This window comes from Lutra lutra, chromosome 9 (assembly GCF_902655055.1).
Source record: "Lutra lutra chromosome 9, mLutLut1.2, whole genome shotgun sequence".
NCBI lineage: Eukaryota > Metazoa > Chordata > Mammalia > Carnivora > Mustelidae > Lutra > Lutra lutra.
In genome coordinates this window covers 92,215,727-92,242,724 of record NC_062286.1, presented here as the reverse complement: position 1 = coordinate 92,242,724, position 26,998 = coordinate 92,215,727, and the positions used below count along the sequence as shown (strand labels likewise).

Genomic DNA, 26,998 nt, shown 5'->3' with positions numbered 1-26,998 from the left:
ATTTATACACGTACCTTAAACTGAGCAAACATGAATCAAAGAACCACTAAAAGTAAATATGAATATTTGCCAGATTTTATATATATAATAAAGCCTTATGCAAAAACTTAGATTTTAGAATTTTGTAATTTAATACACTGACTCTTAATTTTGAAAACCAAGGAACCGCAAATACTCTATTCAGGATACAGAGCTCGTCATATTGGTCAGGTGGAGGAAACTGCTCCCTCATGAGACCGTTAAGTAACAGGACAGGTGACGTTCATGGCTGAGTGTTTCTGATGCTCCTCGCGCCAACCCTCCAGGAAAGGCCCCAACCAAAGACCGTCTGTGCGTGGCCGAAGGAAGCGCTCCACAGGCCCTCCCTGGCCAGAGACAGCAGTTCATGGAGTCTGTGTTTTGTTTTCTTTGCCATGGTTTTCTTTTGTGGTTGTTATTTTCTGTCTTTTTTTGTTCTGGGCCTCTGCCTGAAGCACCCCATCAGTCCCCTGTCTGTGAGCAGCTATGACGTCCCTGGGTGCCCCACGCCATCCCTGTCTGTCTGCGTGGGCCCGAGTGCTTCCTTCCCATCCACACCACTCCTGGGCTTGCTAGCTTTCTATGGCATCCTTTGAGCCCAGCTGTACTACCAGGCAGTAGTACCTGGGGGCTTGGGCCATTCCCCCTCATTGTCTCCCCTGCCTGCCAGGTGCACTTTCTCCCCAGTCATAGCAGACTGCCATGACACTCTGCTCTGCTGTCCCAATTCCCATCTCAGTCTGAAGATGAACACAGTCCGTGCTCACCACCCATCTTTCTGCAAAGCTGTCCTGCTCTGCCCTTTTGCCCAAATTTCCCTCTGGTTCATGACAGCCACTTGTGTGAATTGTGCTGACTTCTTGCTTGTTCTGAATATGTAGGACATTTGCAGGTGACATTCTTGGCTTCACTTTCTTTCCTTGAGCATCTTTTAGGTCCCTCCTGCACTGTCTGGAGCTGGGGGACATTGGTATGTTGTGGTGTCATGAGGACCTGTGCTGATGTCATTGGGCTGGTCTTGGTACTGAGTGTTGGGTCAGTTTTCCCGGACACTCAGGGCATTCCGAATACACTTACTGAGGTCTTGTATAATTTCTAGGAAGGTCTCTTGAGGTGTATTTAAAACATCTATTTGGCGCCACCATTTTGGTTTCCTTCTTCCTAGGCTTCAGTGAGGTGTGCGCTGGCTTCCTTCTACCTATTTTCTTCTTGTCTCTTGAGTTCTCTCCAAACTTTTCCAAAGATCTTTCCTTTCCTGCTATGTTGTCTACTTTTCTCATTTTCATCCTCTGTGTGTTATGTGTGTGTGCTTTTTCCATCTGGCTCTTTCTTGGCTTCCTTTCACTCCCATATCCTGACAGTTCTCATTTCATGCACTCCAGTGTGCTGCCCTCCCCCTGGGATCTCAGTTTCCGGTCTGTGGACTCTTCTGAGCTGACGGGCCATTCCAGGTTGGAGGTTCTTATCTGTGGACTCTTCTGAGCTGACGGGCCATTCCAGGTTGGAGGTTCTTATAGGGAGGGCGGTTCAGCTTCTTGTCTAGAGGGAAACCATGTATCTTCCTGTGTTTGCATTTGCCTGAGCTGCACTACCCGGGGCTACCAGCAGGGGCTTCATGGAGCCCAGGACAGCTGTGGGCTTCCTCAGTGCTGCCGTGGCCCCTGTCTGTGTGGCCATTGGTCCTCTGTCTTTCTAAGCCCAGGCTGGCTCAGAAGGCCACCTGCCCTGACCCCTTGATTTCTGCCTGGGGGCCTCTGCCCCAGGATGTCAGACCCTCCAAGCAGGTTTCCCTAGAAAAGAGGTACACGTCCTGTACCCCAGGACGCCAGCCCTGCTGTTGGCTCCTTTGGAGAGGTTGGGTCCTGGGGACCCCTTGCCCTCATAGCCCTACCCCCCACCCATGCCGTGATCTGGCATAGCTGCTTGGTGACCTGGAGTTTGTGTGTTTTTCCTCTTTCTGGGTTTTGGTGAAAATGTAGTTTGTGTTTTATTATTTCCTCCTTGCCTTGTTGTTTGGTCTGATTCCTAGAGGTGGGAAAGTTCAGAACTAGGGACAGCCATATTCTTGGTAGGACCTGGAGTCAGTTAAAGCTCAGCCACAATTCTTACTGCTCTCATTGGTCCCTGGCCTCTGAAGAATGTGATGGAGGGCTGCCTCATCCCTCTTTGTAGACCCCCTCCAGCATCTGCCCATACCCACTGACGTTGAGACCCAGGGGCCTGGAAAGGACTCTCTCAGTCTGCTGGGGCTGCAGGTGAGCCAGCCGCTGTACTTTGACCCTCAGTCTGCACCCCTGCAAGAGCTTCAGGAGAGCTTCTCACCTCTGGACACAGCGAGGGTAGGGGGAAACTTGGAGTTTTGCCTGACACCAGTCAAGGACTGACGGTACGATGACCATGATCCCAGGGCCCCCTCTTTTCCAAGTATCCATCATGTGCAAGGGCCTTGACAGCCAGGGACTAGAGCCAAGCCAGCCCCCCTGCTTTGGGCTGTTCTGGAAACAAAGGTGCATCTTTTCCTGTGAGCCTTTTGGAAGAGTTTGTTCCTGGCCTCTTTCCTCACCAAAGTGGAATATAAATGCAGCATCTAGGGGCTTGTCCCCCTTTTTTTAAGTGAGAGTTCCCAGCAGATGCAGTGGGCCCCAGTGGCAGCACCCTGCCCCATGAGTCGGGGTTGATCTCTGAGGACGCTAGTCACCATACCGTGTCCCAAAGCAGGGGTGTCTGGCTTTAGTGCCTTATTTGAATCTCTTGTTTGTCCTGCAGGAATAAAGAAGGACCCAGCCAAGGCCTTTGTGCCCAGGACTGTCATGATCGGGGGCAAGGTGAGGTGATGTCCTCTTTGCTCCTTGTTTGATATTTAGCCTGAATGCACAAACCATCATGCTTTTTGTCCGTGCAGACTGTGTCCTAACTGGGGTGCCAGCTGCCCGGTGGGCTGGACACTGCGGTGGCTCAGGGCTGGCATACGCACAGACTGCTAGAGGCCTTCTGCTTCCCCTCTGTACCTGTGGACTGAGTTAGTTGGTTCAGTGTCCATCAGCAACAGCCATAGGAGGGAGCCAAACGGGACCCCTGCCTGCCAAACATGAGAGTGGGGGTCCCCAGCTACAGCGGACTTACAGGCCCTCCATCTGATGGGGCCGTGCCTTTCCTTGCATAGCTACTGCCTTCCACACCTGTGCCCAGCTCTCAGGCCCTAGCATGCTGCCCACTCACTTCCCTGTACTTGTGTGCTGAGTGGACATAGATGTCTGGCTGCTTCCTCAGCCCAGTGTACACCAGCTGAGAGCTCAGCCTAGCTTTCTTTCATTTTATTCACGGTGGTGCATGCTTTTGGACATGTGATCATGGGGTCCCGGTGTGCGGCCATTATTCCCTGGTGGGTCTCCTCTCCGTACTCTGAGCTCTAGGACCTGTGTTTCCACTGTCTGCCACTTTTCCCCAAGAGCCTCAGTGTCCTCAGAAAACATGAGGACACTGTGGGGCGCAGCTTCTTATGGGGGACTACGGCGCGGAGCCTGGGCACCATCTGCCCCGCTTGCTTAAGCACACACGAAGGTGGGCAGGAGGTACGAGCACCTGCCTAGGGCCAGCAAGCCCCACAGGGCTACCAGCTGGGCCCCTCCCCTCCCCCAGCGCCTGTCGGTTCCTTTGTCAGTATCCCAGGGTACATTTCTTAGAGGTATGGGCTTTCCAACAGTTCTTTAAATGTTCATTGTTAAAATTTTTCAGCCTAGAGAAAAGTAGAAATCCTAGTAATAATATCCATACACACATCCCAGACTCCTGTGGGACCATTTCAAAGTCAATTCTAGACATAGTATCACTTCACCTCTGAGTACTTCACACATGTTCCCAATGACGTTTTCCTTCCAAACTGCCACAGAAACAGACTCTTTAACACCACCACACAATTCCATCTTCACACATAGATAGTGAACTTACAAAGATCTGCAACAGATTGATTAACTCTGGACCCTGGCAAGGGCCTCGCCTGGTGATTGCTTGCTGTCTGCCACGTCATCGTTGGTGGCTTTCCTCCATGCCAACCTCCTCTCTCTTCCTGCAACTGATTTGTTACAGAGACTGGGCTGTGTCTCTTCCAGATATCTGTCTGGCATGTTCCAGTATGTTGCTTAGTTCCTTGTGTTTCCTATAAGTTGGTAGTTCTGAAAGTCTTCATCCTTTTATCCCATTTCTGAAGAACTAACTAGAGTCAGAGATGCATTGGAGGCTGACAGGTTTCAGCCCAGGCTGAGGCAGCCATTGGGTTGGGTGAGGCAGTCCCTGGAGCGGGGTCACAGGCAGGCGTTGCACCCTGTGGGGCGTGGGTTCCTCCGTCATGAGGCTGTCTGCCAGACTGCATGCAGGACAGGCAGGGGGGCCATTTGGCCAGGTGTGACCTCAGCGGTCCAGCGCAGGGCCCCAGGATGCTCTGAGGACCCTGCACTGCCCTGAGCACAGGTGTCCTTGTACTGAACCTCCCTCTGTCTCCAGGCGGCCCCCGGTTACCACATGGCAAAGATGATCATCAAGCTGGTCACATCCATTGGCAGTGTTGTCAACCACGATCCTGTTGTGGGTGACAAGCTCAAAGTGATCTTCCTGGAAAACTACCGAGTGTCTCTGGCTGAGAAAGGTAGGCCCAGGGCAGCCATGTCAGACAGGAAAGCCTGCCCCTGCCTGGGTGCGATGTGGGTGGTGGTTGCTGGTGGGGCCGATGAACTCTGCCCCAGATACCAGGTTCTCCCTGCTGGAGCGGGCCTCTGTTCTAGCAGTGAAAGGCTTTGGGGAAGCTCTCTGCCCATCACCAAGTGCAGAGAGTTACTCTCAACCTCAGACATCCTTCGTCTACGTACCTTCTCACTTCTGCCTGTGACCTCATTCTTCCCCCTTCCTCTGCTCCCCAGCTTTCATTTCTGCTCCTAGAGCTCATTCTTACTGGCGGGATGCAGCTTCCAGGTCGGCCTCCTCGCCCCCTCCTCCCACCCCCAGAGGGTGCTTCTGCTATCACCACCGATGTGCTCTCAGGGGCGTAACTGCTTCTGATCTGGGCCGGCACCTGCCTCTTCTGTTGTTTCCAAAGGCAACTTAGGGCCTGACATCACGCCCCCTGGGGCTATTCCTCCAAGGGTGTATGTTGCCCTCTGGAGAAGTTCCTGCAGCCAGGTGTGCCTTTGAGCATGACTGTCCTGAGCTGGGCAGGACTTTCTAAACTGGCCCTGTCTGGAGGTCCTGGCAGAAAACAAGAGATGGGAAGCCTGAGCTCTGAGTAGTAGGGACATCTGGAGCTCAGACAGACCAGCAGTTGCCTTCTACCCTGAGTGACGATGTGCAGGCTGACTCGTCCCCTTTCCTGCCAGCTCAGCCAGCTCATCGGACCGTCTCTGGGTCCCTCGGCTATCACAGACCATATGTGGTTCAGGGTCAATGCCATGCTTAGCTCCTCACTGAGCTTCTGACATATCTTTGTCAAGCCCTTTGCCAGCTGGAACTGCCCTTCCTCACTGTTATTTGGGGCCGGCTGGCTCCTGGGCATCTTTAGAACTGAACTTGGGGTACCTGTTCTGGGACCTCAGAGCTAAAGTCTGGGTCCCCCAAGTGCTCCCTCAGCTCTTGAACTTGCTGTAGCAGCATGTACACTATCACATCAGCCTCCTCTCTATGTAGAGATATAAGGGGGCTGGAGATGCCTGTATCTCTTTACCCTGACTCCTTGGGCTTGATTGAAGAAGGGCTGGACTCTGCTCTTTGCTGACCCCAAGTGCCAGCCACTGGGCTGGGGGAGCAGCATCAGCTCCATGGACAAGATGAAGATGTGGGAGCAGGGAGGCCAGGGCGGGGTAGGAAGTTGGAGCTTTCCCACTAGCCACATCTTCGAGGCACAGGGAGCCCAGCCTTGGGAGAAACCTCGGGGCCCTGGCATTAGGTCATTATCGTGGCAAGCTGTGCCCAGGCTGCATACTATAGAGTGACTTGCATGCATGTGAACACAAGGAAGTTGCCCCACCTTCCTAGTTCTCTGGTTCTGTGAGTCCAAAATCCTCTTGAAGTGCTCTAAGGAGCCTTCCGACCTGATGGCATGAGACAGAACTCCTGTCGGGGATGAAACAGAGTGATAACACCAAAAGCCAGAACCAAGGTCCCCCATCTATGGTTGGGCCCAGTCCCTGGAAGGTCCCAGAACAAAGGTCTTTTGTGACCTGGGGTCTTCTCAGGAGTTACCATCTTGGCTTCAGGCTGCTCTGGCTCAGGAAGGGAAGCCCTTACAGGCTAGCAGGGGTGGGCCGCAGGGCTCAGAACCATCCTGGACTGAGCAGCAGGTGGCACCTGCTCTGGGAGCACCAGCTGTGGGCTGGAGGAGGGCGTGTGGTTTCCCTACACAGAGTTTCCATGGCTCTCATGCTGTGAGCAGCTTGTGGTGACATACCTTCTCGCCCACCTGCTTGCAGTGATCCCCGCAGCAGACCTGTCCCAGCAGATCTCCACTGCAGGCACCGAGGCCTCAGGCACAGGCAACATGAAGTTCATGCTCAATGGGGCCCTTACCATTGGTACCATGGACGGCGCCAATGTGGAGATGGCCGAGGAGGCTGGGGCTGAGAACCTCTTCATCTTTGGCATGCGTGTGGAGGACGTCGAGGCCCTGGACCGGAAAGGGTGTGTGTCCCTCCCTGTGCTGTCAGGGCCCAGCAGCTCCCCGGGCATGGCTTGGAGCACTGGGGGTGGGGGAGCTGAGAGCACTCTGGGAGCCAGGCCCATGCTTGCTGGGGTGATGCCCACCTGGCAGCTGGGGGTGGCTGTGGGCACATTGGTTGAGCCTGCTCCTCTCCTGAGCACCCCACAGGCTGTCCTGAAGGCTGGCTTGAGCAGGAGCTAGATGTTCTGTGCTGGTCTCCACTGGCCCAGTCTGTGGGTTCAGAGCGAGTGTTTTCAAAAGGGTAGAAGGCCCTGGTCTCTGGAGACAGAGCCCTGAGCACTCCAGGCCAGTGTGGGGATTTGGGGTTGGCCTGCTGCTGAGATTCCCTGGACTGATTCTGTAAAGTAAACTGATCATCTTGGAATAGTATCAAGTTTTTAGAAAAGTTGCAAAGAGATCTCAGAGTTCTGTAGACCCTTCTGCCAGTTTTCCTATTGCTGACATCTTCCTAAGTAGGGTGGTACGTTATCAGAATTAGCTAACCGGCAGCAGTGCATTGTTGCTTAAAGTCCCTGCTTGATTTTACTGTTTCCCCGTGAATGTCGTCCTCTGTCCCAGGATCCCACCCAGGGCACGCTTGTGTTTAGACGGCAGGTCTCCAGTCTCCTCTGGTCTGTGACACATTTTCAACCTTTCCTCATGTGTCATGACCTCAGACCCTCTTGAGTTTGGCCACAGCCTGATTCGGAGCAACAATGCAAAATAAAGACAGTACTGCCTAATTGCCTAAAAGCTCTCAGGGGAATTGATGAGGCCTCAGGCACCAGCTGAGTGAAAACCCAGAAGTCATGGATGAGATTCACCCAACCTGAGAACACACCCCCCATGTGTCCTTTTCTGCCTGACCCTCAGTTTGGGCTTTCTGCCACATCACAGTCTCCTGGCACTGCACACCTGCACACCTGCTCCATGCTTCGCCCCCTCCCCCCCCGCCCCACTCCAGACTCCAGTGGCTTTGGCCTCTTGTGTCTGGTTGTGCTTGGTGTACACCTCATTTCCTTTGTCCTGGTGGCAGGGGGTAGGGGGTGGCAGGAAGCAGGGCAAGGACAGTTAGGGGCAGGGTGTGGAGGAGTGGCGTGGAGGTGGCATGCAGTGGGCATATTTTCGGGCAGCCTTCCCCTACAGGAATATGATGGTACCAAGCATATGATTCTGGGTCTACCAGTGATTGTGTTTCTCTAAACAGGGAGCTGCAGGATTCATTCTGCCTGTCTAGCACATCACTGCCTCTGTGGGGCCCAGCGGCACATGTGGCTGGGCAGGCCCAGAGCCAGGGGTGGTCTGGGACCAGGGGTGTGCCCAGTACAGACACCCTGTCCCTCGCTCTGGAGCCTGAGGTTTGGCCCCATCTCTCCACAGGTACAATGCCAGAGAGTACTATGACCGCCTGCCCGAGCTAAAGCAGGCCGTGGACCAGATCAGCAGCGGCTTTTTCTCTCCCAAGGAACCAGACTGTTTCAGGGATGTGGTCAACATGCTGCTGAACCACGACAGGTTAGTTCTCACATCCCTCCCCACCGCTGGCCAGATAGTGGGGTCCTCCTGGTGGGCCAAAGCCTGCACTTTGGGGGTGACCCATGGTAAGGCTTGCTCCCCACCCCAGCCCATGGGCAGAGCCCCAGTCTATCAACCAGGAACTGCAGGGGCCTCTGGAGGTGCTTGCCTGCTGGGGGCCCTGGTGGTAGGGGTCGCCAGTGCATGGTCCAGCCCCAGGGCCCCCCAGCACTGGCTGACCCTACAGCCCCACCAAAGGGCATGACAAGCAGAAGGTGGTTTCACATGGGGCTGGTCGGAGGCAATTCCTGATCCTCTCTTCCCTAGGGAGAATGTGGGCAAGATGCCCCAGAAACCTCTGGGGGGCAGGGTGAGGTGGGGGGCTTGGCCTCTACCGCCAAAGTCCCACAGGCCCAACTGAGCCAGATGTTGGCCAGTGATGACACCATGTGGTTAAAGAGGAATTAACTGGTGATGCAAATTATGTTGTGATGTTTTATTACGACACATCAACAAAGGGCTATACTGTCCACATTCCCACACGCGCTCATTTGCCGCAGGTCAGCACCGCCACTTGCCTCTCGTGGCTTTTCTTTGCTCTGGCCTGCTGGCAAGAGCTGAGCTCTGTCCCACTCTCAGCTGCCTTCAGGTGGGTTTCATCTGCTGCTGGCCTGTGAGTGCTGGGGGCTGGTGTCTGTCCGACCAGATCGCGGCCCCGCACAGCGCAGGGTGGGAGGTTGGCCCTGATTCAGACTGGAATCAAGGAAACACTGCTCAGTTTCCTGAATCGTCTCCGCAACTCAACCATAAACAGAAACACAGTCCCCTATATATAACTCCTGCTGTGCTGTCCATAGGATCCTTTCCCTGGATCACCGGTTCTCACCCCCTTGGCTCTGGGAAGGGATGGCCAGGTGGAGCCTTGCTGCCCATCTGTGCCACGTACCCTAGGGCAGTGGGGTTGGAGGAAGCCTGTGCTGCTCAGCCCCACCTGCGTGGGGAGGGTGCGTTAGAAACAGCTGAAAACAAGGTTTCTGTAGAATAATATCCCCAAGGCAAAAGTCCTGCTCCTAGAGCCACCTCTGTGGCTCATCCCAAAGCATGAGGACCTGGATGACCAGGGCGTAGTGGCCCATTTCCTGACCTCTGACTTAACCACCCGCCACAGTGGCCTAGTTCCGTCTCCCGTTTCAGGTTCAAAGTGTTTGCAGATTATGAAGCATATGTGGCGTGCCAGGCCCAGGTGGATCAGCTGTACCAGGTATGGTTCTAGGGCCCCCAAGCTGGGGCGGGAGGGTGGCCCTGGCAGGGGAGCAGCGGGGGACGTCTGTAAGGTCCAGTCCTGGGAGGCCACTGTTCACCTTGTGGCCTGGACAAGGGAGGCTGGGCGCTCAGCGGGCTGAGCTGCATCATGGACATGGGCTGTCCAGGGGTTCTTGATCAGCTTCCACTCACACGGTCTCTGTTGTCCCTCACCTGGTGAGGCTGGTGCCTTGGGACCCCTTGGGGCCAGGCCACTGTCCACACTGGCACGTTTCTGCCCAGGCTCTGAGCGGCTGCCACAGAACACACGTGAGCAGGACAGGAGTTTCTGTGGATGGCAGAGGCGATGGGCACTGTGGTCTGAGCCCCCAGTGGGTGTGATTGGGAGGATGTGGGGAGCAGGTGCAGAGCCAGGAAGACATGTGTGCACACAGAAAACCTATGTTTAAAAATGAGAGTGCTTCCTTGAACAGGTGCAAGCTTCCATGTTGAGTGAGGGGCCATTGCTGTAAAGAGTGGCCTTTCTAGGGCTGGACTGCTATAGCCAGCTCCCCAGACCTTGGCGAAGGTGGACAAAGAGGGACCCCTCATCCCAGTTTCTGTGTGGAGCATGTCCCCTAGGGAGTGGGTGTATCCACGTGGGGACTCAGGAAGACAGAGGACCAGAGCTTGCAGGGCTGAAGGAGGGTATCCCTTGGTGTCCACTTCCCTTCCCTTGCTGGGGTTTTCTGGACACCCAGCCTGTGTGCCCCACCAGTGGTGGCAGGGGGAGAGGACTCTGGGTGTTGTGGTGTGAGTCTGCAGTGGTGGGTCAGATGGATTCTTCCCCCGGTTCTTGGATGAGGCCTCCAGGATGTTTCTGATGTGTTGTGGTCCTGGCCCCTATCCCCCACCTTTAGGGAAGCTGTATGCCCTTGGGGACCCATTAAAGAACAGGGGGGCCTCGAAAGCTAAGTTACCAGGCAGGGCTCTGGGGGGGGCACCTTTGCTTCCCAGACGTGGGCCTCAGCAGTCTTCCCTTTTGGGGAGGCTCCCCATGATGCTGGCTCAGTCCAGGGATGGTTGTCAGGCTCTGGGGGAAGCCATGGAGGGGAGACCACTTAGCCTTTTTCTGTGGATGCACTTGGCGGGTACTCACCTGGTGGTGGTTCTTTGTCAGGTGGGCTGTGCCCCAGAATACATGGCACATTTTGAGGCCCAGGGCCTTCTCAGGCTCCTTACCCCCATATCTAGTCACTTGATAGCTTTTCTGATTGGTGAGGATCCCCATTTCAGTGAGCTGTTGATTGCACTTTCATCTTTGTTCATCATGCTGATGAACAGGAGCTGAGAACCCATCTAGAAGCAGTCCTGAAGTTCTGGAAGTGCAGGCTGTCTTGTGTGGTACTTGAAATTACTCAGCCTCTTCTTCCCTCTGCAGAACCCCAGGGAGTGGACCAAGAAGGTCATCAGGAACATCGCCTGCTCGGGCAAGTTCTCCAGTGACCGGACCATCACAGAGTATGCCCGGGATATCTGGGGCGTGGAGCCCTCCGACCTACAGATCCCGCCCCCCAACCTCCCTAGGGATTAGGTGCCCTAGCAATGGCCTGCTGTTTCTGGAGGCCCATGGGAATTGGTAGTGGTGGTGGCTTGGGGTGGGCAAGAAAGAAAGGGTGCAAAGAGAGAGGTACTCCCAGTTTCCTGCAAGAAAGCAGAGCTTGCAGCACTGACTGGGGCAGCTGGCCCCGCAGCTTTAGCTCACCTGACACAAGGAGGTGGGGAGGGTAGAGCCACCGGGTGGGCTCCTCTCAGACCTTGCACGCACCTTGCAGTGAGCTTATTTTTAGTTTTGAGCCTCTGGATTCCGGGGTCCGGGTAGATAGCTGTGGCGAAGCCTGGGGAACTGTGTGTTTTCTGTACCACAAGTGCTGGCCCGCTGGCATAGGCTCCCACCCTCCTGGCCATGCTAGTACTCTGGCCATGTCTGCAGCTGCAACGTGGGCACTGTGGCCCAAAGTTCCAGACTGATCAGATAAAGGGGCTCTAGGATGGCTGAGGGGGTCATGGGGGAGGACATCTGTATCCGGCATCCTGGGGTCCTTGGCTAGGACAAGGCTGGCTGACGCAAAGCTACCTTGGTTTTGCTTGAGAGGATAATCAGCTTCCCAGGGAAATGAAAGTAGCTGAAGCCTTTTCTTGTTTTAGCAACTAAAAGTTATACTTTTGAAGTTTTGTGGAGAGGCAATGCTGGAATGTGTTGTCCAGACCTGGGGGCCCTGTGGTGGGGCGCTGCCTTTGCTGGGGAGGCCAAATGCCCCCGCTGCGTGTGTCCTGGGGCCTGCCTTTCCTGTCTTACACTTGGGGCCACCCTCCCTTCTCCCTCCATTTCCAGCAGTGTGACCGCCTTGGAAAGGATTGAGCAGGCCCAGAAGGGAGCCCACTTTCCTTCTGCCTGGACAGCAGGCTGGTGGCAGGAAGGGTGGGTGAGCCCCTCTCAGCTGCCCAGGGGAGAGAGCCAGGGAGCAGGCCGGTGCGCTTCACCACAGGCTTAATGGGACAAGGAGGGGAAGCACCCTTCCAGAGGCTCTGCATCCTTGCATGCTGGGTCTGGATGGCACAGGGCTCTGCCCTCACCCCAGTTCACTGAATCAAGCCATGGAGGATTTGCTCACATGTGCCCTTCACCAGAGCTGCAGTGGTCTGTTGGGGAGGCCCACGTTCTGGGGCTGTGGTCACACCCCCCGCCACCTTCCCGCTGCCCCATTTCTTAGGCCATGTGTGACCATCACTGTGCTACTTGATGTCACTGCCTTGTGTGAGAAACTGATTAAATCTTCCTGCCTGTGCCTCGTTGACCTGGTCTGTGTTTCATTCTGCGCCGAGGGCAGGGTGGGGGCTGCATCACAGGGGCAGGCCTCAGACCCTCCCTCGTAAGGGCCCATCACTCTGGGATTAAGGACAGACCAAGCTCTCCCATCCCAGCTGCAGGTGGGACTTAAGAGTGTGTGTTTGAACCATAAGCTGGTAAAAGAATCATCCAATCTGTTGTATAAACGGTCATCTGGATGTTGGCATCATTGGTGCAAATTGCACTGGGTCTTTTGCACCTGCCCTCTACCAGCCACTCTTGGCCCTAGGACATGGAATGCCCTAGGGATGAGAGCATTTCCTCCTAAACTGTGTCACTGTAGGCTGAATTAAAAGCCAGGAGGGACATGAACTTGGGGCTGTTAGCCAAATAACCTAAGAACTGCAGGACACTGGAGCACCGTGGGCCTGCTGGAGCAGCCTGGGGGCGCTGAGCAGCTCCCAGGACACACGTGCTTCCAGGAAACATGTATTAACTGCAGAATTTATAGCTGTGCATGTCTTGATCTGTTCCTTTTTTTTTTTTTTTTTTTTAATTCAAGGATTGGTTTTGTGATCAGCAGAGATTACATCTGTCCTAGCCTACAGTTTAGTTACTAATCTGAGACCAGCAGGTGAAGGCATTTGGACTTGATTAGCCAATCCGATGGCCCAGCAGCTCACCATCCTTATCAGTGCTTTCTAGAGCACCTATCAAAATACCAACAGCCTATATTTTACTTCATTTCCTCTCACATGGCTCACACACACACAGAACACAGAACAGGAGGAAGCTTCCAGCCCAGGCAGGGTGGGTGGGTTGCATCTGGCTGAAGTGGGGTGGGAGAGCAGCTCTGACTTGGGGCCTCAGTCACGGGGCTGAAAGAGCAAGCCTCGGGGGGCTACTCGGGCCCAGGGGGCACATCATGCGAGCAGTTACATAGGAACATGCTATAGGAAGGGGCTTATGTCTAACCCCGGGGATGGGGTGGGGTCTTGCAGGTAGTGCAAACACCCAAATCTGATGCCAGGGGAACCCGTCCAAAGGAAGGAAGACATAAACTGAACTCAGGAGAGTCTGTTCATGCTTCAACCCCTTTAGGAAAGGCATGGTTTCCCCAAAGTGAGAATCACTGTAGGCAGCTTGAAGGTACCTCAGAAAAGAGAAGCTGTCACCTGCCTTGGCACCTCGGCCCCACAGCCTGCCCACAGCTGCCAAGAGTGGCCACAGACCTTAAAGAACAGGCTGGTGAACTAGGCTCCCTGTAACCCCAGGGGAATTTCTGATCTGCCAAGACCGCAAAGTCCCAGAGCCTTAGGACCCTGGTGGGGAGAGTCCAACCATCAGGGGAAGTGGGTCCCAGGTGGGCTTTCATCCTCTGTTGTGCATCACGCCTCTATATCTGAGCCGCAGGGGTAGGACAGTCCTCTGTGGGGCCAGCCTGAAAGCCCCTTACTAAACCACACAGTTCTCACTCTCTGGTTACTTAGCCGGGATGTGAGAATCTGGCCCTTCACCAGCACCGGGGCTGTTGAGAAGCAGGATCCTCAGAGGGTGCCAAGTGGGGGCAGCAGAAGTCCAGGGAGACTGATTTGACAAAAAGCTGAACAACATTCCCTTTCCCCAAGTAAGTGAACAAGGCGGTGCTCATGGACCAGAACTGGAAACCTCCTACTCCAGTGCCCCACGTCCTTCCACGGACTCATGCCAGGGCTCGCCTGGCGTCTGTGGGTGAAACCCTGGAGCCTGCCAACCAATACCAACATCGAGTAAGCTTGCTACAGCGTGAAGTTGAAAGGGGCCTATATTTTAGGAAAACGCTCCCTGTCCCCTCTGGAGAAGGGGGTCCTCCCCCATGAACATACCTTGCCCTGGGACAATGCCCCTCCTTGCACGGGCCTCCACATCTAGAAGGAGGAAAGGAAGGCCCAGGATCCCTGGCCTTACAGAGCTGCCCCTCCTCCCACAGGCTGGGTTCTGAGCATGACCTGAAAATAGCTGGAGGGGTCACTGAGAACACAGCAGATAGACCACCACCACGATTTTATTCTTAAATAAATGCTCAGTCTAAGGCCAGGTTAGGCGGAAAGATGGGCAGAAAGTGGAGGAAGTACAGGTCACGGGCACCTCCCTCGCTGTGAGCAGTGGGACCTGCCCAGGGAGGCAGGGACCGCCAAGGTGGGCAATCAGGGTGCCCTGGGTTGGGGGGGGGTGCCGATGGGACCATTGGAATCCATTCTGCGTGGGCTGGGAAGGGACAGAACCCATCTCCCCACGATCTTAACAGTGATGCTGGAAAGCTCAGTGTGGTCCCAAGACCCCAAGCCTCCTGCCCCAGGCTCCCTGTGCCCAGCTCAGCAAGTGCGGGATAGACCAGCTGGTGGCTGGCCTGCTCTGTCACTGTCTTCCCAATGAGAGCTCGGGTTGAGTGGCAACAAGAGGGAGAGGGGATCCCATGCCCGCAACCTGTGTTTTCCACAAAGATCCATGCTCCCAGCCACCCAAGACAGGTGCCTCAGGTTTGCTGGGTCTCCTCCGCCTGCCCCAGCTGGCATCCAAGTCCTCTCTCCAGGGGTATTGAAGATGCTGGCACCCCTGGGCTCCAGGGTGCCAGGCTGGCTGGAGCAAAGGGAAGGAGGGCAGAGGTCTTCATGCTCCTTTAGGCAGCAAGACTCAGTGTTGGCGCCCAGGTTCTGACTTCCCCAGGAATTCCCTAGACGACACGAGGACAGCCATCAGCCAAACCCAGAGCCCACACCAGAGCCCTTTCCTCCTCCGTCCTCAAACAACTCATCCCAGGAGTCTGAAAAGGAGCCTGGAGGACCACCCCCGCTCAGAAAGCCTGAGTTAAATAAACAGGGCTCCAATGGAATCGACCTCGTCAAATCCCAACCCTGTAGGAAGAAAGACCAGGTAATGGGCTACTCTTCTTTGTTCTAAACTCTAGAGCTGTACCCTGGGCTAAATTTCCTATAACCTATTCCTTTTATGCTGGAAAAATCACAACCCTAGAGCAAACCCATACTCTTTGAGTTCACAGTCCCCTCTCAGCAACCCAGGTCCCTGATGCAGGAAATGGCAAACCACTAAAGAAATGCAGCTTTGGGGGCGCCTGGGTGGCTCAGTAGGTTAAGCCTCTGCCTTCAGCTCAGGTCATGATCTCAGGGTCCTGGGATCAAGCCCTGCATCAGGCTCTCTGCTCAGCGGGGAGCCTGCTTCCCTCTCTCTCTCTACTTGTGATCTCTGTCTGTCAAATAAATTAAAAAAAAGAAATGCAGCTTTGCTTCTGGAACTGCTGAGACAGCCACAGGAGAGCTGAAGTGTGATGGCATAAAACTACTGAGGGCCAATTCCAACACCTCCAGGCTCAGCAGCCCCAGGAAGGTGAACTTGCACCATCCCCACCTCGGCATCCTGCAGAAGGCCACACGGCCAGGAGGTGCTGGGTTGTCTGTGTCTGGGATGGGAGGCAAGGAGGCTGGGGAGCACGGGCCTGAGTGGTGGGATTGGTCCCCACTCAAAAGCCTGGGCTCCTGAGGCGGGGCCAGGCCTCACCCAGTCAAAACGACCCTGTGCCGCCATCTCGCCCTTCATGCCTGCGCTTGGCACCTGGGCAAGGGATGGGCACCATGGCCCCAGCCACTCACTGTCCTGGCCCCAGACCATGGCTATCATGGTGTAGCCAGGAGCACAGCTGCCTTTCAAGAAGCCCCTGAGGACAAACAGGCTTTTGCAAGCTGGCCCAGAGTCTCCCATGCGCATATGCACAGGGGCAGGACCTGATGGGTGTGTAGGAAGAGACTGAGGCCTGACCCACCGGGGCTGGATGCTCCCGAGTGGGGTGTCTATGTAGCCTGCACAACCCACACCACAGGGAAGTCACTGCCCTGTCTGATCACGGAAGCGCTTCAGGAGGGAGGGGCCATGAACACTGAATCCTTCTCCGTGGAGATGGAAGGTTCTCGAGTCATGGCAACCCCCCGCCCCACTGAGGCAGCTTTCAGGGCTGGGTCTGCCGCATACCTGGCCTGAGCCATCACACCCCAGGGGAAGAATGCCTCACCTCAGTATCCGTGGAAGCTCAGGGCTCTTGTAGATATACTTGTGCCTGTAGCCGAGGTCTGAATGGAAGGGGATAAACTGAACTTTGAAGTCTCGGAAGCTTCGGGATGGAGCGGCGATGTTGTAGAGCTGGGATGAGGGAGAGACAGGTCAGCACCCACAGATGGCAGCCCTGCCTAGTGGTCTCCCCAGGAGAGAAACCAGTCAGTGGCTGCTGCCTCCGAAGAGCAACCCAAGTCCTCCACCAGCAACGGTGCTGTCCTGCTGCCTGTGTGGCCAGGGCGAGGGGCATGGGTGTGGACAGGAATCAGCTCCTTGGCCTGACACTCGAGACCCTTTGTCCTAATGTCCCTCTCCCAGATGGCCCCTCCGCAGGGGGTGGCAAGGCAGCTAAGCCTGCCTCACGGGAAGAGCTGCCTGGCATGCAGGCGTGTGGACGCCTAGGTGCTGGAGCAGCCCTGAGGGCTCATCCCGGGGCCTTGGCTGGGCTGTCTGCCTTGGAATTTGCCGTGTGCCTGGATCAAGGCCGGTTGGTAGCCTGGCTCACAATCTGTCCTTCCTCAGCCCCTTCCTCCCTGAGATGGCCAGGCTCTACGGGTCTGAGCAGCCGTCACGGGACAGCCCCGTGGGCCCGGGCTCGCTGGAGGGAGGAGACTTGGCCGTGCTGGAACCCACTGGCCCCCAGGCCTCACTCTGTCAAGGTTGCCCCTGACCTTTGCTGATAAGACATCAACTGTTGGCCCCCACCCGACCCTGCTGCTGACCCCCTACCTTCTTCTTCTGGGGTGGGGGCACCTGGCAGTAGCAGAACCCCTGCGGATGTCCGGCTCAGCCTGAATGGGAGCCGGCTAGACACCCGCCCGCACCAGAGCTGGCACCGACTCTCACCTTTCTGCCAAGCTGGAAGGGCACGACCGGGTCGTCCTCGGCATGCAGGATGAGCAGGGAGCAGGAGATGTGCTTCACACTGCGGGGGAATATGGAACTGGACCAAGGCCCCAGGGAGAGGGCTGGGGTCTCTGGGCCTATCCAGGTTTAGTGGGGGCTTCACCATGGTGCTCAACAGATAGAACTTGACTGGCCTTTCACTTGAGAACTAGTGTTTCTACCATCATCTATTCAGTTAAGTCTAGAGATCGATCCACTCATCTTATCCGGTCCCTGTGTATTTTCTAGAAATTTTAAATTATTATTTTTGCCACTAGACCTATTCTTTAAAAGTTAAAAAATGATATTTATATTTGGCCCATGGAGGTGGGCCAAGAAACCTATAGCAAACGATGGTCACTAGAAATGTGTTGGTAAAAAAGCCTACATGCTCTAACCTGTCTTTATTGAAAATGACATTTCAGGTCACCCTGAAGGTTTACAAATAAATTAACATTTTCAAGAGGTTCAGATGATCCAAACCCTCTAGCAAAACACAGAGGGGCTGTGGGCCTAGACAGGTCCTGGAGTACCCTGGCCACCCCTCACTGAGCAAGCCTGGCACCGGGCAGGACCTGGGCCAGAAGGCTTCTCGCCCCACCGATGCCCAGCCCATCCAGTGATCTGGGCTTCTGCTTGCAGTACACATACGTGCACACTTTCCCTGCATTCTGCTTCCAGGGAGGAGCATCTCTGCTGCAAGGGTCACACTTTGACAGTGACACTGCCCATCTTTTCAGGACTTCCATTCTAAGTAGTATGTCCTAACCCTGACCCACTCTAGAAAAGGCCTGGTTCACATGCTGTCACCATGTGCCCAAGTGGGGGCTTGTGATTTCCTGCGGGTAAAATACTACCAGCTCCTCAATGGTCAGCCCGGAGCATGACCAAGGCACCTTCGGGGGACCCAACACTCACTGTGGTGCTTGTTGTTGGAATCCACTTTTTTCAGATCATTCTTGAAGTTCCAAAACAATATTTATAAACAACCAGGTTTTTTGCTTATTTCTGTTCAAATTTTAGTTTGCTCTATTTTCAGAACCAAAACAAATAATTAAGGGGAAAAATATTCCATTTTTTCACATTTATTCCTGAGTGTAGATTTTTAAATGTTAACCTGATTATTTGTTTTTTTAAGATTTATTTATTTTAGAGAGATCGAGTGAGTGAGGTGGGGAGGGGCACAAGCAGACTCCTTATGGAGCCCAACATGGGACTTGATCCCACGGCCCTGAGAAGAAACCAAGAGTTGGCTGTTCAACTGACTGAGCCACCCAGGAGCCCCAGTAGAAATATATATTTTTTTAAGATTTTATTTATTTGTCAGAGAGAGAGAAAGCCAGAGCACAAGCAAGGGGAGCAGTAGGCAGAGGGAGAAGCAGACTCCCCGCTGAGCAGGGAACCCAATGAAGGGCTCGATCCTGGGATCCTGAGATCACAGCTTGAGCTGAAGGCAGACGCTTAACCAACTGAGCCACCCAGGCGTCCCTAGAAATATTTTTAATAGTGAACTCTATAATGTTTTTCTACAACCAAACAGAAATCAAACGGCTGAGGCAATGTCATTTTTTGAGTAACAGCTCCCCTTATTAGAACCTGTTGGGAATTCTGATTCTGATTTCAACTAACAAATAAAACAAACACAGGGACATGTTGTCTTCCTGTTGCTTTAATGCCACCATGGCCTTTTCAAATCCCTTTACTCTCGGTTGCAGCTCCCAGCCTGACTTGCCCTTTACAAAGGTCTGATGGTTGGGGAAGAACCCCAGTATACAGAATTCCACCCTGTTTGGTTAAGGGGGTTCTCAATGATTTTTTTAAAATTGGAAAATGAGGTATTGTACCATAGTACTCACTTTTCATCATTTGCAAATTTAATTCCACTGCTTGTAATGGGGTCGAGGAAGAACCAGTCAAACCCAGGGAAGTATCGGTATATCTGAAGGCGACACAGAAACAATGTGCAGAAGCATCAGTTAAAACAGCCATCCATGGCAAAGGCCGAGGTCAAGGGTTCAGACAGAGGGTGCTCAGTGCCCAAGGGTCTAATGTGCTTCCAAATGGACTGACCTGAGGCCCCACCAGAGCTGTGCTGGGGTGCCCCACTGCCCAGACCACAGACTCTGTGCTTAAGAGGCTCCTGAACTGGCCACGCATGGCTGCCCACAAAATGGGCTCCCACACCTCAGAGCAGCAGCTGGGCAGGACCGGCTCCAACAGACATGAGGGCCTCCACCCATGGGAAAACAGGGGTCCATGTGACTTGGGGTTAAAGCAACATCAAAGAAGTAAGACTACAGAGGACTCCTCTGGTCTGCAACAGAGCACCATGAGGTCAGGTGGGGGGCCGACACAGCTCCCCTGAACCCACAGGACAGAAAAGGACACAGAAGGGCCCCCTCTGGACTAGGCTTATAAAAAGAGGGTCCAAGGCCTCAATCCTGGCAGGTAAGGAAGGCCTGAGTCACCCTGGGATCCCCACTAGGGTTCCCCCAGGGTGTCACCTGGAAACACGACTGGGAGAGCCTTACTGATGAGCACCGTCTATGCAGACAGGGAGCTGGGGCACCCACCAGCTCTGTGTTCGCAGAAGCAGCCAGGACAGCAGCCACAGGCCTGGGCTGAGCCCTGCAGGGCAACGATGCCAGCTAGGCAAACCATGCCTCAGAGGCATGGCCTCCTGGGGATCCTACTATCCTTGGACAACCCAGCTGTGAACCCATCCTTCTGCCTGCTACAGAGTTATAAAATTCCCCGGCAACACCCTGCACTAAACAAGGATTAATTTTTATTTTATACTTATTCTCTTAAGACTTACCTTGATAGTAATTATTTTAATAATAACAATAAGGCAACTTTTAATAAGATCTGTACTTGCCACTGAGAAGGGATGGCTCTTAGCTTCTTCACGTATATTAGTGAATGGAGATTCCAATATAAGGGCATCTGGAGGTGTCTCTAGAAAATAAAACAAACAGGTGGCTGCGAGGTGGGCAAGAAGCCCTCACGGATGTCCCGGGAGAGGCTGGTCCCCCAGACTGGACAGTGGGCCCCAGGCACCCCCACCACCAGCCCTGCCCCCCTCCACAGGCACTCCTGCATGGATGGGACATAAGAAGTGCCCACACGGGGGCCCACACAGGGGCCTCTCAGGTGGCTGTCATCTGCTCCCCAGAACCACATCTACTGAAGCTGTGTCTTGGGAGCCCAGTCCTGATAAGGCTCCGCCAGCTGTTCAAAAATCTGTGGGGAATGCAGGCTGGGGTCAGCTGAGGGTTTACCCAGACTGTGGTGCCTGTGTCCAGCTCGCAGGGCTCCGAGACGACACCAAGCACTGTTGCTGTGCTGTCATCCAACAGCATCCACCTCCCAAGAACCCACAGCAGAGCCTGGGGCACAGTGAGTGTGCACAAACACACGATGCCCACCCCACCTGAGCCCAGAGACCAGGAGGAGCCCCTGCCCAGCCCACCAAGACTCCCACCACCACACAGGCCCCTACCTCGCTCACAGAGGCGCCGCACCAGATTTGTCGCCACTCTGAGAAGGAAGGAAAAACAGTTCAGGTGAATGACGATGGAAGTTGTTTGAGATGAGACTGTTCTAGTCTTGTAAGTGACCAGAGGAACTGTGTGATCTGTGAAGCGACTGGTGGAGTTTGGGGCTGGGGGAGGGTACGGACAAAGATGCCCCAGGACCGTGATTGGCCCCTGCTGCCCCTGCCATGGGCCACCCCTTCTGATGAGGATGGCAATGACAGCCCCCGGACCTCTTGCCATCCTAGGGCCACACTGGGTGGATCCCATGCAGACAGCCACAGCAGGATGGCCTGCTCCCCGCTCGGCCCCAGCTCCTCTCTGCAAGCACTTCCCAGCCCGCAGGCCCACCCCAACTGCAGCAGGCTGTCCAAGGTGAGCATCAGGGGGAGGAAGGGGCCACGGCCACTGCACCCAAAGGAAAAGCTGCTGGAAAAGGGATGGTTGCTGAAGGCCTCATGACTCTGGGCACTAACAGCAGTGCCCCTTTTAGAAACATTGTTGACCTTCCATCAGCAGCAGCGATTCAGGCAGCCCCAGATGGAATATTAAACTGTGTCCCTCATCCTGGCAGATGTAGGAAGGGAACCACCCACTGCTGCCTCCCCTATGGTCTCTGGTAAGCCAAGTACAGGCCAAGTGGTCACGCTGTTTACAAACGTCCCGTTTGCAAGTGATCAAAGCCCCAGCCCTCAGGCTGCCAGCCAGCACCCACACTCCAGAGCCAGGTGATGCTAACCCAAGTGCCCTGTCTGGTCTGCAAAGCAGACACCTCCCTGAGGAACACCCTGGGAATGAGGCAAGTGTGCCTACCCTCCCTGCAGAGGGAAATGGCCACCCCACAGCTGCCTGTGTGTATCTCAAGTCCCTTTTTGGGTTGAAGAGTTCAAGTAGCTCAAACTCTTCATGGTGTCTTGTGGCACTTCTTCCCCTGTCCCCATCACGGGAATGAGGGACAAGGGTTGTTGGGACTCATGGTGTCACAGGATCCAGACGTCATCAGGGCAGTCTTGGAGAGACCTGGTGAAACGTTGCCCCATGAAGACCTGCTCCCCCATGACTCCACCAGGCTGTGAACTCACCCAGTGCCTAGGGAATGACCCCAAATATACACAGGGTTGTCTCCACTTCTTGCTTTGATCCAGTCAAAAACATGGAGTGCGTCATATGTCATGCCTCGCTCCGATGGCGTTCCTACCGAGTCACCCCAACCTGGCAGGGGAGAAGCGGCAAGAGGAGGAAGTCAAATCCCAGCCCCTGGAACTGCGTGAGGGGTGGACTCATCCCCTTCTTTCTCTACAGGCAGCCTAGGACTGGCTGGGGCAACAGAAGTCTCTGCCACCATCATTCACAGACCCACGTGAGGGGTGTGTGGACAAGCCGGATTCGACTTCTCCGGCTTCCTTGGCCAGCTACAACCCCTGAGCCCAAACAGCCATCCACACACCCTTACCTAAACCTCGACGAACAACTGTGCAGACAGAGCCATCAGACCCACAGACTCTTGTGGGCAGATGGGGCAGCAACCTCCCCAACCCTTAGGGCTTGCTGGTAGCTGGCCCAAGGTGATGGGCCAGTAAGACCCCGGCCTGCCCAGAGCCCCGGCAGGAAAGGAGCATCCCCAGGGGGATCCTGAGCCCAGTCTGGCTTCCACGGCCGCCTGTAGCCCAGCTAAAGACAGATGTGGGGAGTCAGGCTGGGGTGGGGGCAGGATTCCAGGCTCAAGGCAACTCTGACCCAGAAAGAAAAGGGGCTCTCAGAATAGCAGAGGAAAGCTAATCATCTCAGTCTCCAGACCACATTTTCCCCCAGGGCCCTCCTCCCAGGATCTTGTAAAGGGCAAATGCCACTGTCATTTCTAGCAACTCAGCAGTGAGTCATCATCAAATGACCTGAAAGCACCACGAGGCTCAGAAAGAGCCTGCTCTGCTGCATAAGCAAAACCCACAACTAGTGGGCACAATAAGGCACCTCCCCTGGACATCCCAGATGCCAGATTAGTGAAGGGGGCACGTGAGAGACAAGGCCACCCTGAGAGATTCAAGGTGTGGACAGGAGGAAGGGACACAGAGAGACAGAGACTGGCAGATGTGGAGCTTAGAAATGCAGAGACTTGATGAGAACTGGAAAGACAAAGTGCTGTGAGGGCTTTCACTTCCTGGTAGAAGCACAAAGAGGTGAACAAGGAAGGAGGCTGTTCTATCACCCTGAAGTCTCTAGCACCCTGTAGGAACACAAAACCCTTTTTAGCACAGAGAAAAGGTAAGTGGGTGAACTACTTTCCAGATCCTTATCTGTAGTTCTTCCCAACCCAGAACTTGCGAACACTCTTCTGGGAAAGAACCATCCCTGAAGCAGGCAGGCCACTGCCACCCCAGAGGCCCGTGTGTTCATCCCCAGGGCCTGTGAGGACATTTGATTCCGTGGCCAGCAAGGGGTGGGACTGAGGCAGTAGGAGGAAATGAGGCCGCTGATCAGCAGACTATGACATGGGCGATTACGGGCTTACCAGTGTGGGTGCAAAGTCACCACAATGGTCTGCTGGACAAGTGAGAGGGAAAGGCAAAAGTCAGGGTCAGAGATCAGACTCAAGAGGCCATGCACTGAGGCACAAGGACAGCTTCAAGCAGCTGGAAAGGCAAGGAACTAGATTCTCCCACAGAAGCTCCTGAAGGGCTGGCCCTGCCAACACCTGGATTTTAACCCAGCGGCCAAAGATTTTGGACTTTCGACCTCCAGAACTGCAAAGTCAGTCTGTGCTCTTTGAAGACATCAGGTGTGTGGCAATTTGTTACGACGTCATACCCTCGGTCTGAGGGTATTGACACCATTACCCTCCCCCAGTAGGTTAAGCTAAGCAGGCTTGCAGCCCTCTGACCTCTCTCCTCTGCTGCTGAGACTACAGGAGACCCATGCTTCTCACTACAGGAGACCCATGCTTCTCACAAGGCAGCTCCCAGTCAGTACAAAGTATTTTCCTGGCTCGTTAAGGTGCACCATTCTTAGCCTACAGTGACTGTGGGTTCTCCATCTCTTCGGCAGCAAAGCCTTCTGATTCACTCAAGAAAGAAAAAATACTGAGGGGCAAGAAGAATCTTCCTTCTCTCTTAACAGTTCTTTCTCCTGTTTTCAGAACTTTAACAAGAGGGCGCCTGGGTGGCTCAGTGGGTTAAAGCCTCTGCCTTCGGCTCAGGTCATGGTCCCAGGGTCCTGGGATTGAGCCCCGCGTCGGGCTCTCTGCTCTGCAGGGAGCCTGCTTCCACCCCTCTCTCTCTGCCTGCCTCTCTGCCTACTTGTGATCTCTCTCTGTCAAATAAATAAATAAAATCTTTAAAAAAAAAAAGAACTTTAACAAGACAAGCTCTTCTGCCCACAAAATGTTTCCGAAGACCAGCTCTGGGGAGTCGGAATCCAGTAAAGAAATGACAGTGTCTTCTACATTTAAAACGTTGCTGAGGGATGCCCCTCATCAGCAGGCAGGACACACACGGGAAGATGATGTGCCCTCACCCCGACCACCACACTCTCCATCACTGCAGGTCAGGGCACCATGAGCTACAAACGCTGTCTCGGCTCCCAAGGTGACTGATGCCTGCACAGCAGACCCGGACGGGAGCAGTGTGAGGGCCCAGACTCACACTTGCAAAAGAACTCACCTCTGTAGTCAAAGGTGACCACATGATAACCAAGGGAACTCAGCACCTGGAACGTAAAAAATAAATATCTGGGCACAAATCCATACATCTTGAATTGAGGGCAGCTTGCCTCTTATCAAAGCCAGCCCGATGTCAGTCTTTGGGCCCCGCACACAGTGGGAGCTTCATAAACACTGTGACCATGCTGCCCATTCCCCATTATAAAACCCATACGTCTGCTGCTACTACAGGACACGCAGATGCCGCCGCCTCAGGGATATGATGGAAAGAAGGGCTCTCCCGCGGCTCAGATCCCCGGGGCACAGGTAGTCCCCCAGCCAGGGCAGACACCCTGAAACCAGAGACCCAGAAGGAGGGGCTCTATGGTCAGAGACTGCATCTGGGATCCTTACTGCAACCTAGCACGTCTTAGACTTGAAGCTTTCGTTGGATTTTTCTATTATTAAAAACAAAATCCCGGGACGCCTGGGTGGCTCAGTTGGTTAAGCAGCTGCCTTCGGCTCAGGTCATGATCCCAGCGTCCTGGGATCGAGTCCCACATCGGGCTCCTTGCTCATCAGGGTGCCTGCTTCTCCCTCTGCCTCTGCCTGCCATTCTGTCTGCCTGTGCTCGCTCTCTCTCCCTCTCTCTCTCTGACAAATAAATAAATAAAATCTTTAAAAAACAAAAACAAAATCCCTCTAGATGACATGATCTTCTGGACTAGATAATTTCTCACAGCCCACACCTGAGCTTTCCTGAAGTGTGCCCGGAGACATGTGGAAGTGGCCAGCCACCAACATGCCCCAAAATCCCCGGAGGGAGGTGTGCTCCTTTCTCCTTTGCCTGCCCCAGGGCAGCATCTGCCCCTGCAGCATCTGCTCCCACCAGGGCCATACCTGCTCTAGGTGCAAACCCTTGCTAAGAACAGAAACCTCAAGCAGGGGCCACAGCTCCACAGGAGCACCCCCTCCCCAACTTGATCCAATTCAGTCAAGAACAAACCCTCCCATGGCCCACAGCAATGCGTGGCCTTGGTGTGTGAGGGAAAGAGCAGTGCCCACAAGATGCAGATGTTCCCTTGCATTTGCTCTCTGCCAGGTTAACCAATGCAGGTGTCAGTCCCTGTGAGGGGTAGATGAGAAAGAGGACCCTGGAGGCAACTGCACATTTCCAGCTCTGAGACTCAAGCTTCCAAAGAAGACAACCAGGCAGAAGTGAGGGTCTGAGTGCCTGGCTGGCAGACCCACCAGCCCCTCCACCAGGTCAGCCTGGAATCTGGTGATGGGTGAGACTTCAGTGTGGCAGAGTTCCTGACCCTGCAACTTGGCCAGAGTGTGGCTTCCTGGCCCTGGGTGCTCTCCATTCGTTTTAGAGGAGAAATGCAGCATTTAATGACAATTTCAAATGCCTTTAATATAACTGCCAATATCTGGCAGATGATGCCCGAAGTCCACTCATTCTGCTTTTGGAAGCTCTCCCTAGAGGCAGCATTAGAGGGAAGCATTCCACGGTAGAGGCTTCCAATGGAGGCAGCATTGGAAAGGCCAATGTTGATCATCTCTCTCACAAGTACTGGAGGGACTCCCTTGTGTACATGCCTACTGGAGAGAACAGGTGGGAGACAACCCTGGGTGATGCACTTTCCTTCGTATACTGTGTGGATACCACTCTCCCTTCATAGACACTACGTATGTGGTTCTGCCCTTCATATGCCCCGTGTACACAAATCTCCCCATCATACACCCTGTGAATACCACTCTGTGTGTCCTACACTGGGGGTACACTGCTCTGCCTGTCATCACACCATGTATGGCGCTCTCCCTGTCACACACACCATGTACACCATGCTCCCTGTCATATACACCGTGTACACCATTCTCCCAACATATACTACTCTCCTGTCATCACACCATCTACACCGCGCTCCTGTCATCACTGTGTACACCGTGCTCCCGGTCATACACACCGTGTACACCGTTCTCCCGACATCATGCCATATACACCGCTCTCCTGTCATCACACCATGTACATGCTCTCCTGTCATCAAACCATATTAGCGCCTTTCCTGTTATCACTGTGTACACTGCTCTCCCGACATCACACTGTGTACCCTCCTCTCCTGTCTTCAACCATGTATGCTGCTCTCCTGTCATCACTGTGTACACTGCTCTCCCAACATCACACTGTGTACCCTCCTCTCCTGTCTTCACACCATGTATGCCGCTCTCCCGAAATCACACTGTGTACACCACTCTCCCGTCATCACTATATACACCACTCTGCCCATCAAGCAGCCTATGGACACCACTCTGTCCATCATACATTGTGTGCCATCTTCACCTACCTTGTAAAGTTCCACCCGGTGGTCGCCTCCTCTAGAGAGTCAGGGAAAAGGAAACAAGAATGGGTGTTAGCACATCTTCTTCAAAAAGGCATGCCCCCAGGGTCAGTACTAGAGTGTCTGGGTCCTTAGTGGCTTGGTCCCCAAATTCATACAGAGAGGGTCATTGGGGGACAGATGACCTCT

At 54.3% G+C, this 26,998-nt stretch overlaps 2 protein-coding genes across 2 annotated transcripts in view; one reads left to right on the top strand and one right to left on the bottom strand.

Moving 5' to 3' along the window:
* PYGB (glycogen phosphorylase B) overlaps positions 1-12,306 on the top strand; it is a 56,887-nt gene extending 44,581 nt beyond the window's left edge. Inside the window, exons 15-20 of the mRNA XM_047744211.1 lie at positions 2,785-2,843; positions 4,519-4,660; positions 6,474-6,681; positions 8,081-8,215; positions 9,410-9,476; positions 10,899-12,306. Coding sequence (XP_047600167.1) covers positions 2,785-2,843; positions 4,519-4,660; positions 6,474-6,681; positions 8,081-8,215; positions 9,410-9,476; positions 10,899-11,051 — 764 coding nt within the window. The 3' untranslated portion in view covers positions 11,052-12,306. The remainder of the gene's footprint in view (positions 1-2,784; positions 2,844-4,518; positions 4,661-6,473; positions 6,682-8,080; positions 8,216-9,409; positions 9,477-10,898) is intronic.
* Positions 12,307-14,334: 2,028 nt separating this feature from the next.
* Positions 14,335-26,998, bottom strand: part of ABHD12 (abhydrolase domain containing 12, lysophospholipase) — an 89,842-nt gene continuing 77,178 nt past the window's right edge. The window contains exons 5-13 of the mRNA XM_047744229.1: positions 26,816-26,846; positions 24,490-24,535; positions 21,916-22,045; positions 20,800-20,837; positions 20,176-20,255; positions 19,154-19,236; positions 17,259-17,337; positions 16,372-16,499; positions 14,335-15,021 (exon numbers count right to left, since the gene is read on the bottom strand). Of these exons, the coding sequence (XP_047600185.1) occupies positions 14,982-15,021; positions 16,372-16,499; positions 17,259-17,337; positions 19,154-19,236; positions 20,176-20,255; positions 20,800-20,837; positions 21,916-22,045; positions 24,490-24,535; positions 26,816-26,846 (655 nt within the window). The 3' untranslated portion in view covers positions 14,335-14,981. The remainder of the gene's footprint in view (positions 15,022-16,371; positions 16,500-17,258; positions 17,338-19,153; positions 19,237-20,175; positions 20,256-20,799; positions 20,838-21,915; positions 22,046-24,489; positions 24,536-26,815; positions 26,847-26,998) is intronic.